At 35.5% G+C, this 17626-nt stretch overlaps 1 protein-coding gene across 1 annotated transcript in view; it reads left to right on the forward strand.

The window, feature by feature from the left end:
* The first annotated feature begins 318 nt into the window (after positions 1-318).
* The window catches only part of LOC132553034 (uncharacterized), a 31648-nt gene continuing 14340 nt past the window's right edge, over positions 319-17626 (forward strand). The window contains exons 1-21 of the mRNA XM_060217276.1: positions 319-612; positions 1126-1369; positions 1629-1729; positions 2174-2350; positions 2621-2700; positions 3278-3381; positions 4594-4709; positions 5335-5438; positions 5895-6156; positions 7016-7144; positions 7458-7583; positions 8077-8177; positions 8907-8924; positions 10706-10784; positions 11250-11404; positions 12139-12279; positions 13357-13479; positions 13881-14067; positions 14958-15176; positions 15756-15833; positions 16028-16274. Coding sequence (XP_060073259.1) covers positions 319-612; positions 1126-1369; positions 1629-1729; positions 2174-2350; positions 2621-2700; positions 3278-3381; positions 4594-4709; positions 5335-5438; positions 5895-6156; positions 7016-7144; positions 7458-7583; positions 8077-8177; positions 8907-8924; positions 10706-10784; positions 11250-11404; positions 12139-12279; positions 13357-13479; positions 13881-14067; positions 14958-15176; positions 15756-15833; positions 16028-16274 — 3085 coding nt within the window. The remainder of the gene's footprint in view (positions 613-1125; positions 1370-1628; positions 1730-2173; positions 2351-2620; positions 2701-3277; positions 3382-4593; positions 4710-5334; positions 5439-5894; positions 6157-7015; positions 7145-7457; positions 7584-8076; positions 8178-8906; positions 8925-10705; positions 10785-11249; positions 11405-12138; positions 12280-13356; positions 13480-13880; positions 14068-14957; positions 15177-15755; positions 15834-16027; positions 16275-17626) is intronic.

A 17626-nucleotide genomic window follows, 5' to 3' on the forward strand; every position in this document is an offset into this window, starting at 1 on the left:
ACAACAGATAACACATAGGATTCGCCAAATGTTAACATGAAAGGGAAAATCTAGAATAATACATGGTGATTGTATTTGGACACATTCTCATGGCAGATTTAAATGTTGAAGGTTTGTGAAAGATTCAATCATATTTAGCCATAGCACAGCAATATATTATATTTTGAGAGTGACACAGACTTCAAATGCCATATTCAAAACCAGATTTGCTGTTAAATGATGAAGAATCTGAGGACCTTGGTAGGATTTCTTCAGTTTGACATAAGCCTGTTGGGATGACACGGGTAAGAATGCTGATGGATCCAGTGAAATATCAGGATGAACTTATCTAAGGGGACAACAAAATCCCATTTTACAAGCAGCGACGACCTCTCTGTTGGGAATGTTGCTCCTGTTTCTTCGACATTCATCAATGTTCCAGACAAACGAATGAGCAAGTCACTCCATGATGTTCGAGTGGGGACTGTGGAAGAGAAAACCAGTCGGATTGATGAAAAACGACCACCGCTGCCACCTGGTGGTACCAGTCAAGCAGAAAAAACAGGGGTAACAACTTTAGGACCAGGTGGTGTCTCTGTAAAGTGGAGCAAGGATGGCTCAGGCTCAGGAAAGGTATGCTGTATAATCTCCATCTTGACAATACCTATCTAGAGTATATTGGCTCAGGGCCCATAACCTTTCAACTGTCTATTCATCTGTGCTGCTGATCATGAAGAACATTTAAAGTACTATTTTTTCTGTACATGTAGTTGCTGTATTGATTCGATAATTTTGGATCTACTTTTTATTTTATGGATCAATTTCTTGAGAGAAAATTAATCAGATTAGATATTAGGTAAGTGAATTGTTTTATCTAGGGAGACTATCTTATGGTCTAGATATTATAGACAGTAACTCCATCTTATTTAAGTTATATTGTTTAAACAGTCTTGAGATCAGGGATTCAAATAGTATATAAAAGTTTTATCAACCTAATACCTAAGTCTGGATCAGTGAGGTAGTCTGAAATATTTCTCAAAATAAAAAAATTATTACTGTCATCTTTAACCAAGGTAATAACTAGATAAATGATGAAAGCTCAGTTAGTCACTTGTTTTATATATTTATTCATGCTTTGGTTTACAGAGTATAAAAGGAGGTAGTCGTGATTTAGAGAGCACAGAGGAAGAGGTGGTGATCTGCTACCAAGATGAGGCTGTGACAGTTGGAGAGACAGGGGCAGGTAACTCTGCCAAGACAGAGGCACCTCCTAGACTGATGATAGTTTCTAGCAAGATACGTAACAGTATGGCTCTACGGCATGCTATTCTTCCAAATGTGATTTTCGTGCAATACAAGTGTGATTCTACGTCCTTGGAAGGGATTCTTAGTAAGTTATTTAATTTAAAAAGTGATAGCAGTTTGTATCTGAGTGAAATGTAAAACAAAAGTCACTTCTTTCCTTTTATGCCACTAATAGTTCATGGACTCAATCTCAGGTTTTCAATTTCTACTTGTCTGCTGTCTGTGTAAAAGTGTTTGATTCATTTTTGAATTAGCTGCCAGTGTCATTAAACTTCTATGTTGAAACACATAAAGTGACTGTTATGAGAATTTGGTCACTGTGACCTATATTTTCTACTTGTCAGGTCTAGTGACAACAACTTTGAACTCGAGGAAGGTCAATAGTATAGCACTGATACTGAGCTGTGTTGGATCTTCCATACATTTGTCTGGTAAAGACGAGAAAGTAAGTTTCTTCATATCTAAATTCTCAGATAAGAAATGTAGTTTGATATTGGCTATGTATCATTATCATAAAATTAAACTTAAGTAAAAAATAAATAAAATTTGTGAATGGATTATTTTAGTTTCCTTTCCATAATTAAGTTGAAAGTGTATTTCTTAATGAGTCTTTTAACAGACTTTGCTAATTCATGTCACTCTAAAAGTGAAGAAGGGGGTGGAGTTGGTACTGTGAGCATTGCTTTATTATTTTTTGTCTTCTGGATTCATGTAAAATAGATGGGTATTGACAGCATCAGCCTTTCATGTTATTAGTCCAAAATTCTTGAAGAATTTTTTCTGTTTTGAATGGGTTTGTAAGAAATATATTTTCATGTCAATGATGCCATCTTAATATATTGCTAAATTTTTTAAAATTATCAAGTTCAATTCTTTATATCTTCAACAGGTAATTACCAAGGAAACCATATCAGAATCTCAGCCAATCAGGGACTTCTTTACAAACCTAGTCAATGAACATTTAGACAAAACAAGTGAAGAGCTGCAATTGGACCTCCTGGCTTGTAATGCTGTCCAACATGGCGACTCGACAACCATCACCAAGGAGATTGAAACACTGATTCAGGTATGAGACTTAAACCTGTTGTTGATAAGGAGCTTAGTAACAGGAGGAATAAAGCAGTAGGATTTTCCAGTTGTGTAAAGTATATAAGCCTAGATATACAAGCTGAAGTGTAATTACGTAGCAATTGGTTTGTCTTTTGATGTCTTATAGGGAAGCCATCTTGTGTCCCAAATATTTCATATATCAGACAGAAAAAAGAGAAAACTGGATTTATCAGTACTACATTGTAAATATAAATAAAAATTCCTAGTCAATTTTGTGTTTTTCCAGCATCCTGTGACAATGTCCAGGGATTTAGTTGGAGCAGACCACAAAGTGACCCTGGCTAAAACTGGAGATGTCAAAGTCACGTAAGTTTTAGCATTCTTGAAAACATTTATGTACAACATAAGACCACTTATTATGTACAACATGTACAGTCAGGTGGCGCCATGGGAACACACTTGCCTTTCACCTAGCTATCTGGTTCTGTTCCCGGAATGGATGTGAAATGCCCAACTACGTGGGTTTTTCTTGGGGTACTGCGGTTTCTTCACACAGTAAGACCCCTCACGTGCTTCCTTCTGGGCCAACAAGAGTGATTAATATATTTTCCAGTAATTTTCCCTGTGGTAACTCCAGTCCAGTCAAACACCAGCCATTAAAACAGTTTTAAGTACCTGATAACAAGCTGCTTGTGATTTTCATATGGTATTCAGTCCTGAAAGTGCTATGTTGTTTCATCAACCCTAATATGTTATATGTTATTATATGCTGATACTATATTTAGAGTTATTACAGCTATTATCATAAAATTTATCAGAACCCAGTTTGATAATCAGTTTAGAAATTTAGGTGACAGAGAAGTATTAATTACTTGTGAGTGACTCTGATTAAAGAGAAGGATTACCTGTTTTGTTTGTAAGATGTCAGATTTCTTTATTGCAGTTGTGTAGGAGAGCTTTACTTTAAGGTGGAGAAACTGCGTGGCTGGAGTGGTCAACAACAACAGTCTCTAGCTGGGTTTGAGAAAATACAAACGGTTGGTAAAGGTACGTTGTACAATACAAATGGTCATCAAAAGTAAAGTGAAGAAACAGTCAGCAAAGGTTTGATATTTAATTCAGTTTTCATTATGGATGGAAGTTAATCTATACAGTTTTTATGTCATCTGACCGAAGGGTCTGATGACCTATTGCGATCGCCTTTTGTCTGGTGTCGTCTGTCATACGTTGTCCGTCGTAAACATTTTCAACTTCTTCTCAAGTTCTACAGGTCTCATTGAGCTGAAACTTACCTGAAATGATCGTGACATGATCCTAACCAAAGTTTGTTAATTTCACGTTGGTCTGAAATCCAACATGGCCACCATCTTGAAAACACATTTGCGACTTCTTCTCAAGTTCAAAATTTGAAATCTTTTATGTCAGATGACCGTTAAGGCCCATGGGCATCTTGTTTACATTTACTGATAACAAGATGACACTGTGACTTCATTTTATGCTATTGTACATGTGCAGTAAAAGCAATTGCTGGATAAGGGGAAAGTATGATAGTTCGGTAAGACAGGAGAGAGGACATCCTGGATGACTGAAACCTTGCCTCTGGAAAGAAATGAATCAGCAGTCAGAATCAAGCTCAGTCATTGTCTATACCTGATTATCTCCCCTTATTGTCTTCATCATCTGATTTTCTACATATACGTCTGAACAAGGTTTTATCTAGTTGTGTCTATACCTGATTATCTCCCCTTAATTGTCTTCATCATCTGGTTGCCTATATTTATATCTGAACAAGGTTTTGTCTAGTTGTGTCTATACCTGATTATCTCACCTTAATTGTCCTCATCATCTGGTTGCCTATATTTATATCTGAACAAGGTTTTGTCTAGTTGTGTCTATACCTGATTATCTCCCCTTAATTGTCCTCATCATCTGGTTGCCTATATTTATATCTGAACAAGGTTTTGTCTAGTTGTGTCTATATCTGATTATCTCCCCTTAATTGTCCTCATCATCTGGTTGCCTATATTTATATCTGAACAAGGTTTTGTCTAGTTGTGTCTATACCTGATTATCTCCCCTTAATTGTCCTCATCATCTGGTTGCCTATATTTATATCTGAACAAGGTTTTGTCTAGTTGTGTCTATACCTGATTATCTCCACTTAATTGTGTTCATCATCTGGTTGTCTACATTCTACATATATATCTAAACAAGGTTTTGTCTGTAGCTTTGTCTATACCTGCTTATCTCCCTTGTTAGGAGCCTACGGTGCAGCAGTCTTGTATAAGAAGAAAGATGATGAGTCCCTGGTTATCCTGAAGGAGATTAATATGCACGACCTTAATGCTGCAGAACGACAACTTGCCCTCAATGAGGTACTGTTGTGTGTTACACTTTCAGCTTATAATATCAGTGACCTCAAATCACTGATTTTGTTTAAGGATTAATATCAGTAAACACAGCAGACCAAATGTTAAGATCTGTGTATTTCTCAGATTAAAGGCTAAAATGTTTTACTTACTACGATTAACATGATATACATTATTAGTTTTTGTGTCTTGAGTTTCAGCTTTCTGGAAGTTGAAGCAACTTTCACAACAATTGACTTTTTTGAAACAAACTATTTGTATTTTCACTAATATTTATTATCCCTGTCTGTCTTTTTTCACTCTGATTATCTCTTGTCTAGTTGTTTCGATCATGAATGTAGAACACATGCAAAAGACAGTTGATATACTGCAATTGTGTCAGGTTTCATCACTGTAACAAGATTTGTTGTTGTTTGCACAAGAAATGATAAATTTTCACAATAAGGTAATGTGACCTCTGATTCATAAAATGAAAACTTCTATGAATAATAATCACAAGTGAATTTGCATCTTGTTGATAAAAAATTTCTGAGAAAAACCTACGAAATTAACTAAGTGTAATAGCTTTGATAGGAAACATGACTACTCAGTATACAGCATTTTGGTACTATCATTATGTGTATAATTGTAGGTGAATATCCTTGCTTTCTTGGACCACCCAAACATTATCAGCTACTATGACAGTTTTGAGGAGGACGGCGTTCTTATGATAGAGATAGAGTATGCAGATGGCGGGTAAGTAGTGGCAACAAGACAAGATTTTCACTGAATGTAAACATTTATTCTAGGAGTCTCATTTTGTTAGAAAGTTTGTCCTTTTGTCATAGAGTCAGCCATTTTGTCAGAGAGTCTGTCATTTTCTTACGGAGTCCTACATTTAGTCAAGGAACCAGTTATTGGATCATGGACTTGGTCATTTAATAAGAAATTCTCAGCTTGTCAGTTAAACAGAATCAGTTAAGCAGTGAGTCAGTCAAATGAAAAGTGAGTCAAATAATTAGTGAGTCAATCAACTGATAAGTGCATCAGATATTTAGTTAGTCTATCAACTGAGAAATGAGTCAAATAATTAGTGTCAACCACTTGATAAAAGAGTCAAATAATTAGCGAGTCAATCAGCTGATAAATGAGTCAAAGAACTAGTGAGTCAATCAAATGATAAGTGAGTTAACTTGTGGTGAATATTCACAGGACACTTGCCCAGTTCCTGTCACAGCAAGAGAAACCTCTTGAGGAAAAAACTATCCTGACCATGTTCCAGCAGATTGTGGCAGCCATTAGACACATCCATGAACACAATGTTCTACACCGTGACTTAAAGACTGCAAACATCTTTCTCACCAAGGAAGGTGTGGTCAAAGTAGGCGACTTTGGTATCTCCAAAATGATGAGTTCCGCTAACAAGGGAGCTAATACAGTTCTGGGGACACCTTACTACATCAGTCCAGAGATGGTACAGCTTTTTACTTTTATATCAAGATTTCCTCCATTTGTTTTTATCCATAATCTACTTTACTCATTGAGCCTAAAACATTGAGTTTCTGCTACCATTTCATCATGTATAGCTCAGTCAGTCAGAGCTTTGTAAGCTCAGATAAAGATCTAAAATGTGTGGTTTTAAACTCCCTATATACAGTGGTTGGTGTTTCACAGGAAGCTGAGAAACAGACCTTTTATTGAAGTTGCATCCTTGGGCACTTTACCCTAACTGCTCTGGAGGCAAGTGACTGGCCTCCAGTATGTTGTTCAGTGAGGTATCCCTCAGCTCCTACAATGAGACCTTACTTCAAATTGACCCTGGCTGTTCATGGGGCCATAAACCCAGGGAACAAACAAAATATTTTGTGTTTAACGTTTGTGAGATATGAAGCCTGACTTTTATATGTAATAATTGAGAATTTTAATATGAGATGTTATTTTGCTTATCTATGTACATTCTTTGTATACAAAAGATGAATTACTGATAGAGTATACATCACTGAATGCGCACTTTACAGTAGAGAATAGGAATGTACTATAACACTTGAATTTTGTAATTAAAACCTGTGACTTTATTTTGTCACCCCTACATGAGCTGCCCTTCTTCTCAAAAACTTTATCTTAACTTTTCTCAACCTGGCCCTTGTTTTCTGCTTAACTTTACCTAACCTTTTACATGTTTTATTTGATGAACATTTACCCTGACCAAGCTCAACCAAACTTAAACTTTGTTTTATTTGATGAACTGTGACCTTTCCTCGCTTGACCATTCTTTTCGTTTTATGAACTTTTGACCTGACCTGCCTTTCATTAGTTGAACTTTGATCTTTCAGTGTGAAGGGAAGCCGTACAATGATAAGTCAGATATTTGGGCCCTTGGCTGTATCCTGTATGAGATGGCATGTCTGCAGAAAACATTTGAAGGCTCCAACTTACCTGCTCTGGTCAACAAAATCATGAAGGTTTGTGTCAGTGGCCTGTTTGAAAATAGGACCACACTGATGTTAATATTTTCAAGTAGATAATTTTCTCTCTTGATTTAAGTACAGTCAAAGTTTAATATTTCAAACAATTATAACCCGAAGACCTCATTTAATTCAAAGTATTTTGTTGGTTCTGGCAGAAGTTCACACTAATCATCTGAACTTCAAATACTTGGATACTCAAAGTTTTTCCACTGTCTCGGCAGGTTTAGCTGTGTTAGATTTATCTATTTTGTAGCCTACTTAAGAGTTCTTAAGTTTTAATACAGGATTTTATATGTAACATTGACAGGGTCAGTTTGCTCCTGTCAAAGATAACTATAGCTCAGGATTCAAAGAAGTTATCATGGATATGCTACGACAGGATCCAGAACACCGCCCATCAGCTCACGAACTCATGTACACAAGACTGCCACAGGTATGAGTGCTGAATTCTGATCATATTGATGAATTGTAATAAATATTTTGCTCTTATGTGTAAATATGAACATTAATGTAGCATAAAGGGAATGGATTACTTACGAATCTTTCAAATAATGCATGTCACAGTCAGGTAGCTTACACCCTTAAGTCTCCTTGTCATAGCAAGGTAGTATATGCCTTTAAGTCTCCTTGTCATAATTAGGTAGCATGCATCCTTAAGTCAACATGTCACATTTAGGTGACATATATCCTTAAGGTGTTTCCATTTTATAGTAAGGTACATGAAGCATATACTTCAAATTCTCCATGTCATAGGTAGGTAACATGCATCTTTGCGTCTCCATGTCACAATTAGGAAGCATACACCTTTAAGTTGTTTCCATGTCAAAGTCAGGCAGCATACATCCTTAAGTTTCCTTGTCACAATTAGGTAGCACAGTATTTGAAGGTAGCAGACATCCTTTAATATTGTGTTGAAATTATTGCAGTTGATGAATTCCTTTGAGGACCCCACAACAGACTGTGATGACGATATGCTGCAGCCCCATGACTGTAACCATGACCACGCTAAAAATAAAAAGAAAACCAGGTAGAGTTATACAGTAAAATAAAACAGTCTGACTTAATGATACCCAAATTTTTTTTTTTTCACAATTTTCAGAAATGATATTATCAGAAGTGATGACAGATGTAATATTATTGATCATGTATCATTGTGGTCTCTTGCATTCATTATAACAAGGTGGCTGGGTGATGCAGTGGAATCACACTTCCACGTTAGTGACCAGGGTTCAATTACTAGATCAGATGTAAAATTATATACTGTCATCTGCCCTACCATATGACTTTTTCCAGGACCCAAGTTTCCTTCCATATCGTAAGACACTCTACATGTAGTATAAGCTGTAAATCAAAGTTCAGAAGAGGCCACATTAGCAAAGTTGGTAGAGTTTTCACCAACATAACCGAAGTTCAAGAACTGAGGTGCGTGGTGTGATGCTCCCTGCCTTCAGCAGCTGAGAAACGGACAAGACTGCACTGTTGTGCTTATGACATTTTACCCTAATTGGTCTGAATGGCATGTGCTGGTTCTCCACTATGTTGTTCAGTTAGGTAGCCGCCATCTTGAGTTCATGGACCCAATCTCAAAAATAATCCTGGCTGTCCATTGGAAAATAAACCCAGCAAATGAAACAAATTAATCATTTCTAGGTGTGTTTTTTGGAACAATATTGAACATATTAAAAGTGATTTGATTGGGTGGGGATATCAAATAGACAATATGTTTAAAATTATAACAAAACGCACTTGGTTACAGTTCTACAGTGGAGAAAAGGTACAGTGATTGCACATCAGTATATATCTAAATAGATATTGTCTTTTTTATTTATTTTGGCACTCATTACTTATTTAAAATTATAAAAATGATGATGATTTATTTTATAGAATTATTCTAATATCTTATCTTTTCAAAATCATATTAAAGTAGAAATACAAATACATTTTAACCGTTTGTATACTGGTTCAACATGTCTACTTCGTTAGTGAGATTTAAAACACTGATGTTTCGTGATGTATAGTTGTTTTTATTTGTTTTTGTTTTAGATCAATACCATTATGATTATTTATGGGTACATCACCTTACAAATCCTACATAATGTTTTAAATTATCATTTCGTATTTTGACACAGAAGTATGTTTCATATTTTATGTTTGATGTTGTCTGCTTTGGAATATACACTCTTCCTCAACAGAAACACATCATAAACAACCTGAATATTTGTGTACCTTCCCATTGCACTAATACAAATTTTCCCAGAATTCCCTCATAAACACAAATCTTCCCAGAATTCCCTTATAATCACTGCACTTGAAGAATGCTCTGTGATTTCCTTTCAATGATTGCAGCATGAATGAATGATAGAATCTGTTATACAACCAGTCAGTGAACAGCAGCCTAAGTGTGATTCATTTGATTTTATTTATAGCTTACCTGGTATAAAGGGCGCGACGGGATAATTCAAATTTCAGGCAAAAAAGGCAGCTGGTGAACGGTCATAATGTTTAGTTAATATGATTCTCAGATGAAGCCTGACAATCTTTGAAAAAATTACCTTGGCCGAGATTCATCGGTTCAAATAGGTTAAAACACTCAAACATTTTAAGATTAACTTAAAGGCCTAGGATAGTGACATTTGGTCAAAATGTTACTGGACAAAAAAAAACAAAGAAAACCTGAGAAAAGAAATGGGCATAATCCATATTCAAGGTCACTGAGGTCAAATTTGTAACAACAATCATTCCCAAGACTTCATCTTATAAATCAAACGTCATCTAGTCATGTCATTTGACAAAAAAATGTTATTCATATGAATGTCTATGAGGCCTATGAAAAAAAAACATTTTCAATGTCACGGGCATCACATTTTTTAACCAAAAATTTTTAAAAATATATCATGAGGCAGTATAGGGTTCATCAATCGTAGATAAATCGTGTCATGCTTTGCGTGTAAGAATGCTCATTTTTATTGTTGCTTTAAGTATATGAGATTTAGACCCACATGAAATGTCAGTGATGTCAGTGATGTCAGATGTAAATGTACAGAATTTGTAAAAAGCATTCAATACCAGGAGAGTAATGCAGGCCATTTGGACCTCTTGTTGTTTGGCCTTGGTATTGTTCTACTATAAGATGATTTTTTTGTGTGACATTTGTGATGATTTTATTTCATTTCAAAATGTTTTATGAAATCAGAAAGTTTTAATGGAAATAAGGCAACAGGCAATGCCTATACAAGCCCAATTTGTGATGATTAACTCATTATTACTCATTATGACTCATTATAATTCATTATGACTCATTATAATTCATTATGACTCATTATAGCTCGTTAGAATGAAATTCCACCACAATGTATACTGTATTTGTATAAAGAGTTGCGTTTCGTGATATATAACAGTTAACTTCACCATGTGGGATGAAAACTGTGCTATTTTACACACATACTCAAATATATCATAAATCCCTTTTCTTAATATTTAATTTCCAGATAACTGCAGAGTTATAATGAACTCTTAAACTTCATTCTACATTCCATGTCTTCGTTTTAATTTCAGATCATTGTTTTTTTACTTTGAGAGCTCCACAGCTTCCATCACCCCAATAGAGCTTCCTCCTAAAATCAAAATTAGACATGTAAGTATGACCTTCGACCTTTAAAATCAGATTTTTATAATAACTTTTAACTATTGTCATTAATCTGCCAAAGAGCATTATCGCAACTGAATTGATAATCTGTACAGTATTTTGTACAGAAATTTAACATTTCAAAAATTTTTATTGTGTAACCCAGTTGGTTTAAAATTGAAAAAGATGTAGTAATGATACATAGAAATCAGTCGATTGTTCTTTAACAGCTGAATTTAATCTCTTGTCCTGATTGGAGTTAAAATGAATATTGATAGAGTTTTAATTCATATTAAAATTTTAGTAATCTTATTTCATCGCCTTTCTTACTTAAAATATTCTGCAAATATTCTTACATGTATTGCTGATTTTGTGTGATGTTAAGCAAGCAGTTATTGTAAAGATATGGTTGTAAAAAGTATTAAGCAAGATTTGGTTAATAGATTGGCATTAGTAGATACACTGTAATTCCAGGCCGCTGCTGGTGAAGATCATGTGATTGTCGTTACCACTGAGAGACAGGTGTTTACCTGGGGAGAAGGGGGCAAAGGTCAACTTGGACATGGCAACACTGACTCGAAAACAAAACCGACACTGGTGGAGGCTCTGACGGGGAAGTCAATCTCAAGGTAATGGGGTACATTTGGGGCCTAGTTAGGTAGTTAATTATTGGTCCAAAACTAAACCTTGTATGGTGGAGGCTCTGAGGGGGAAGTTAATCTCAACGTAATGGGGTACAAGAGGGGACCTAGTTAGGTAATTAATCATTGGTCTGAAACTAAACCTTGTTTGGTGGAAGTTTTGAGGTACTGTAAATAATTGCAAAGAATATGTACCTTACAAACAAATAAACAAAGGAAATCCATTGTCCTGGTTGTTGACTTCCATGAAAAGTACATTTGTTTTATTTCAACATTTTAGTGAAACTGCACAATTTTGAACCATCGCCAATAAACTAATATTACAGTAATGAGGTGCAATTGGGAATAGATTGTACTGTAAAGAGTAAGTAATCCCATGCTCAAATATTCAGCTGTTATTGGTTAAACACTTACTGATGTCAAAAAATTAGATAATCCTACATGCCGTTTTATTTTGATAGGAAAAGAATTATTGTGATTAAGGAAATGATGGTTAACTTTTAAAAATCATGGTCAAACGAAATGTGGCTCTTAGAAATTGTAGTGGAAGTCTTCGATATTTGTTAAATTTCATTAGGGTCACATAGGGAATCAAAAAATGAAAGATGGCGCTTAAACAAACGAACCTGTTGATGCTCGTTCTGGTATGCCGATTTGATAGGAAATGTTAGAAGTGATGTTAGTTAAAAATTTTCAATGAATGAAGTGTATCTTGATGACAGAGGGTGTTGTGGAGCAGGGTTCAGTATATTCGCAAGTGACAACGGGATTATTTTGACATGTGGTGACGGGACAAAAGGATGTTTGGGACACGGGGACTGGTCGTCCACCTACAGACCCCGCCTCATTGAGTCTCTACTCAGGTAGGTCATCTGTTTTACTGGATACAATTCAATATACCAAGAAAATCTATTTAGTTTCATTTCTTTCGTGTACGTGTGACTTTACATGCTGACAAACTATCAATTATTATCAAACCATATAGATCACAACATAAGGCAGTTTTACAACTAGAAACGATTTTAATAAATTTTGAAGCCTTACAAATACTGGCAAAATATTTCATCTAATTCCTTTATAAACAGAACATAACAGAATCTAACAATCTATTCTCTATATATCTTTATTTGGGATTTTGGACTGTGTTGTAGTAACATTGAAGGCTTGTGGTCTTCAGTCAAAGGAGTTACAAGTCCTATATCCATCATTTTAAGATTGTAAAGTAAAACACTCTAAAGCAGAGTTGGCCAGTTTTTCATTTTGATGCAACTTTATAATTTCTATTCAAAAGATCATAGATTTGAATGATCCTGAAGCACTCTTATCTGTAAGCTGAATGTCATGGACCTTTGGATCCTGAGGATGCATTCATTACAATATTATATAAAGTATAGCAATCTTTAGTATTTGTCAAATATAGATAAAATTACATACATCTTCCTTGTCTTGTCTGTAGAACATCTCCCTTTAGCCTTTTGTTAAGGTGTCTACCATGAGAGATACTCAGTTTGGTGGGACATTTTTAGTACGCCCTTCTCTTGTCTTTAGAGAGTCTCCCTTTAGTATATAATTAAGGCATCTACCATGAGAGATACTCAGTTAGGCAGGACGTTTTTAGTACGCCCTTCTCTTGTCTTCCTTTAGCCTATAATTAGGGTGTCGACCATGAGAGAGATACTCAGTTTGGTGGGACATTTGTAGTACGCCCTTCTCTTGTCTTTAGAGAGTCTCCCTTTAGTATATAATTAAAGTGTTGACCATGAGAGAGATACTCAGTTTGGTGGGACATTTTTAGTACTCCCTTCTCTTGTCTTTAGAGAGTCTCCTTTAGTATATAATTAAGGCATCTACCATGAGAGATAGTCAGTTAGGCAGGACGTTTTTAGTACACCCTTCTCATTCTTGATCATTTACACTATATCTGTGGGTTCTTGTTACAGTGTTGATGTGATTTCCGTGTCTTGTGGACCCAAACATGTTGTGGTTGTTGGAAGCGACGGTGAAATATTTTCCTGGGGCTGTGGAGGTGATGGAAGATTGGGGCTGGGCAACGAGGATGATCAGTGAGTATTTGTCTAACTGGTCTTCAGTCTGCTATTATAACCTTCCTGGCTTCAGCAGATGAGTTGGAAGTATGGCTATTAGTATGTACGTTTATGGGTTAGCTGACAAATGATATGCCCTGATGTCGTATATTATGTAATATTATACACATGTATAACACAATATTGTAATAAGCAATTATCTGCTATTGTTTTAGCTGTGAAACCAAGTCCAGTGTGAAATTAGCCTAACTTATATGGCAGTTAATTGGAACTTTCCATTTTACTTTCTAATGAGTACAATTTGATTGATAGAGTCTGATGTAAGCAGCCATGACATATTTAATTAAAAATTTACTATTGTGCAACGTTAACTCAAACATTATGAGAAAATTTAGTTTTTTATTATTGACTTTCATCAGGTGTCAGCCTACGGAGGTGAACATCACAGAGCCGGTTGTTGTACGCGATGTGAGATGTGGTGTTGACGGTACCATGTTCCGTACAGATGTTGGGGGCGTGTTCGCCTGTGGTAGTAATCTTGACAACAAACTTGGCCTCAATCATAGACAGGGTTTTATCATGGCCATGAAAAATCTCTTTATCAAGGTAAGATTGGTTAGATTGCTGACAAGACAGCTGACAGCCGTATCAGTTTAAACAATATACTAACGTTTCGGAGATACAGTATTATTCCTATGATAAGCCACAGTCTGTCAACATACCATCCTGACTTCTAATTCACAGTCTTGGAATGGGCTTAAGACACGATAATTCACATTTGATAACATTTATTTATAGTTTCAATATGTATATGGACGTACAGTAATTATAACCATATATGGTCTCGTCGCAGGTATATGTGGAGGCATGTAGCTGTGTCTATAAAATAGAGATTTGTGACAGTATAATCATGAAACACTATCACAAAACACAGTTAGGGTGTCTCCATTCTAACTCATGTAGATTTAACGAGCGAAAACAAGACAATTATTGATGTTTTGTACATAATTAAACATAAACCTGGGTTATCTGATTCAGGATTCATAGTTCCAATAGCTGACCTTCCAGAGTCACACCAGTGCTCTTAAGGTCATGTTTATGTTAACTACAGTTGTCATCTGGGTAAGATAAGCATATGAGAAGATTGTTGGATTAGATTGTCATTTTTACTCACAAACTGTTTTTGTTACTTCTGTCATGATTCCTCTAGAATGAAACAGATTCTTTTTTAAACCTAAACTATTAAATGTATTGCTTGGGCTATTGTCTTTCTTTATTGCTAAAATTGTGTTGAAGAGATAGAAAAATATCTTGGTATCAGTGTATCAATTTATCATGATTTTTTTATCTCTGTTTCAAGTGGTTTCCTAAAGAAATCAGTGTTTTCTCTGTAACAATGATAAGTTCAGCCTTACAGTGATTTTTTTATTTACTTTTTTTTTTAGACTTGAGCTGGTTTTGTGCATCGCTTTAAGGTATTGTTTTAAATTTTCCAGACCGAGGTGGAGGGACAGAAGGAACCAACACCCGTCAGAGCTTTAGCCCGACACAAAGTACTGGACATCACTATGGGTCTGCATCACTCAGCAGTCATCGTAGAACCTGGCCATGTGTTCACATTTGGACGTAACACTGAAGGTCAACTGGGGATCAGCAACACCAAAGACTGTAGTGCTCCAGTCGAGGTCAAGTCGATGGCTGACTGTGTAATAAATGTAGGTCAAGGTCAAACCTATTGTTGACATTATGGTAAATGTAGGTCAAGGTCAAAATTTGTAGCTAGACACAGAAACAAGTCATATTCTTAGGAGGAATAATTACTGTTATATGTAAAGGCACATCACCTTGGGATTACCATATTGTATTTTGAGTCTGTCAAAGTGTGAGATGGCACACTCTTTTGATGGTATTTACCAGGCTCCCTCAGGAAAGAAATGTTGTCAGTTGTATACCTACAATTACTGCACAATTTAGAACAATTGGTATCACCAAAGACCTTCTGAATACCAGGTGCTGGTCATACTATTGTTGTACAGGTGGTTACAGTATGTAAATGTTACCCGTGTTAGAACACATGTGACATTTCAAACATACACTTATGAAAACCATCACTGCTAAGAATAAAACACTTGTCATAGTATTACAATTCTGTTACTATTTCACGTAGAGTTGGGAATGATAACAGTAACGAACAGCAAGTATATATACCAAACAATAGATAAATGTAGGTCTATGGCTTACTGTTATAAACATCAGATATATGACAGTTAATTGACAATGTCTTTATATCACAGAGAGTCCAGTGTGGAGACCATTACACAGCAGCCAGTACAGTTAACAATGAACTGTACTACTGGGGACTTCGCTTCAAGGTAAGTAAACTCTCTCAAAATTGAAGTAAAGAAAGATATAATGCTATCCTCTGTTGTCCCTCATGGGAAGGGTGATGGAAAGGGGTTGGATGATGAAGAGGAGGGAGGGTGTCAGGTGGTGGAAAAATCAGAGAGATGTCGCAATGAACAGTTTTTGAAACAAAAATTAATTTTCTCTTTGATCAATTTTGAAGGTACCCTCGTCCCAGTCATATGTCAATAAGGACAATGATAGTTGTTCCAGTATTAATGGTAGTGTTATCAACAAGGATGATATTCGCCTAGAGAGTGTCACTCCAAGGGAGGCTACTAGGGATGATGTCCCATTGGAAAGTGTTACGCCCAGGAAAGGGTCAACGTCGCACTCACGACAAGCCAGTTTGACCAGTATATCTAGTCTAGCCAGTACAAGGGAGTCCGGACAACTGTCCAGTCATGATGGTAAGTTATCACAATTGTACATTAAAAATGTATAACACCAAAGTTATAAACACAGTTGTCTCCCTTATGAGAAAAAAAAACGATTTTATTCATTTATTTATATTTCATTTCCTATAAATCTGCATTTTATTACATAATTTGGTGTTATATCAAAGTGATAATTTCCATGGAAAATTTTAAAAAAGACCATTTAGATCTTGTCAGCTTATTGATCAACATAGAGAATAGATACATGAGTAGCTGATAAATTCATCTTTGGGAAACATAGAATGAAGCGTTATTCTTTATTGATATAATTTTTATTTATTGAAAATCACATACTACATATCCTGTCAATAGACCTAAAAGTGTTATCTGCGTATCCTGTCAATAGACCTAAAAGTGTTATCTACATATCCTGTCAGTAGACCTAAAAGTGTTATCTACGTATCCTGTCAATAGACCTTAAAGTGTTATCTATGTATCCTGTCAATAGACCTAAAAGTGTTATCTACATATCCTGTCAATAGACCTAAAAGTGTTATCTACATATCCTGTCAATAGACCTTAAAGTGTTATCTACGTATCCTGTCAATAGACCTAAAAGTGTTATCTACGTATCCTGTCAATAGACCTAAAAGTGTTATCTGCGTATCCTGTCAATAGACCTAAAAGTGTTATCTACATATCCTGTCAATAGACCTAAAAGTGTTATCTACGTATCCTGTCAATAGACCTAAAAGTGTTATCTACGTATCCTGTCAATAGACCTAAAAGTGTTATCTACGTATCCTGTCAATAGACCTAAAAGTGTTATCTACATATCCTGTCAATAGACCTAAAAGTGTTATCTATGTATCCTGTCAATAGACCTTAAAGTGTTATCTGCGTATCCTGTCAATAGACCTAAAAGTGTTATCTATATATCCTGTCAATAGACCTAAAAATGTTATCTACATATCCTGTTAATAGACCTAAAAGTGTTATCTGCGTATCCTGTCAATAGACCTTAAAGTGTTATCTATATATCCTGTCAATAGACCTAAAAATGTTATCTACATATCCTGTTAATAGACCTAAAAGTGTTATTTACATATCCTGTCAATAGACCTAAAAGTGTTATCTACGTATCCTGTTAATAGACCTAAAAGTGTTATCTACATATCCTGTTAATAGACCTAAAAGTGATCTACATATACTGTTAATAGACCTAAACGTGATCTACATATACTGTTAATAGACCTAAAAGTGTTATCTACATATCCTGTCAATAGACCTTACAGTGTTATCTACATATCCTGTCAATAGACCAAAAAGTATTATCTGCGTATCCTGTCAATAGACCTTACTGTTTTATCTACATATCCTGTCAA

The sequence above is a fragment of the Ylistrum balloti genome, unplaced genomic scaffold, assembly GCF_031769215.1.
Source record: "Ylistrum balloti isolate Yb309-2 unplaced genomic scaffold, AGI_CSIRO_Ybal_v1 Utg369564, whole genome shotgun sequence".
In the NCBI taxonomy this organism is placed as follows: domain Eukaryota; kingdom Metazoa; phylum Mollusca; class Bivalvia; order Pectinida; family Pectinidae; genus Ylistrum; species Ylistrum balloti.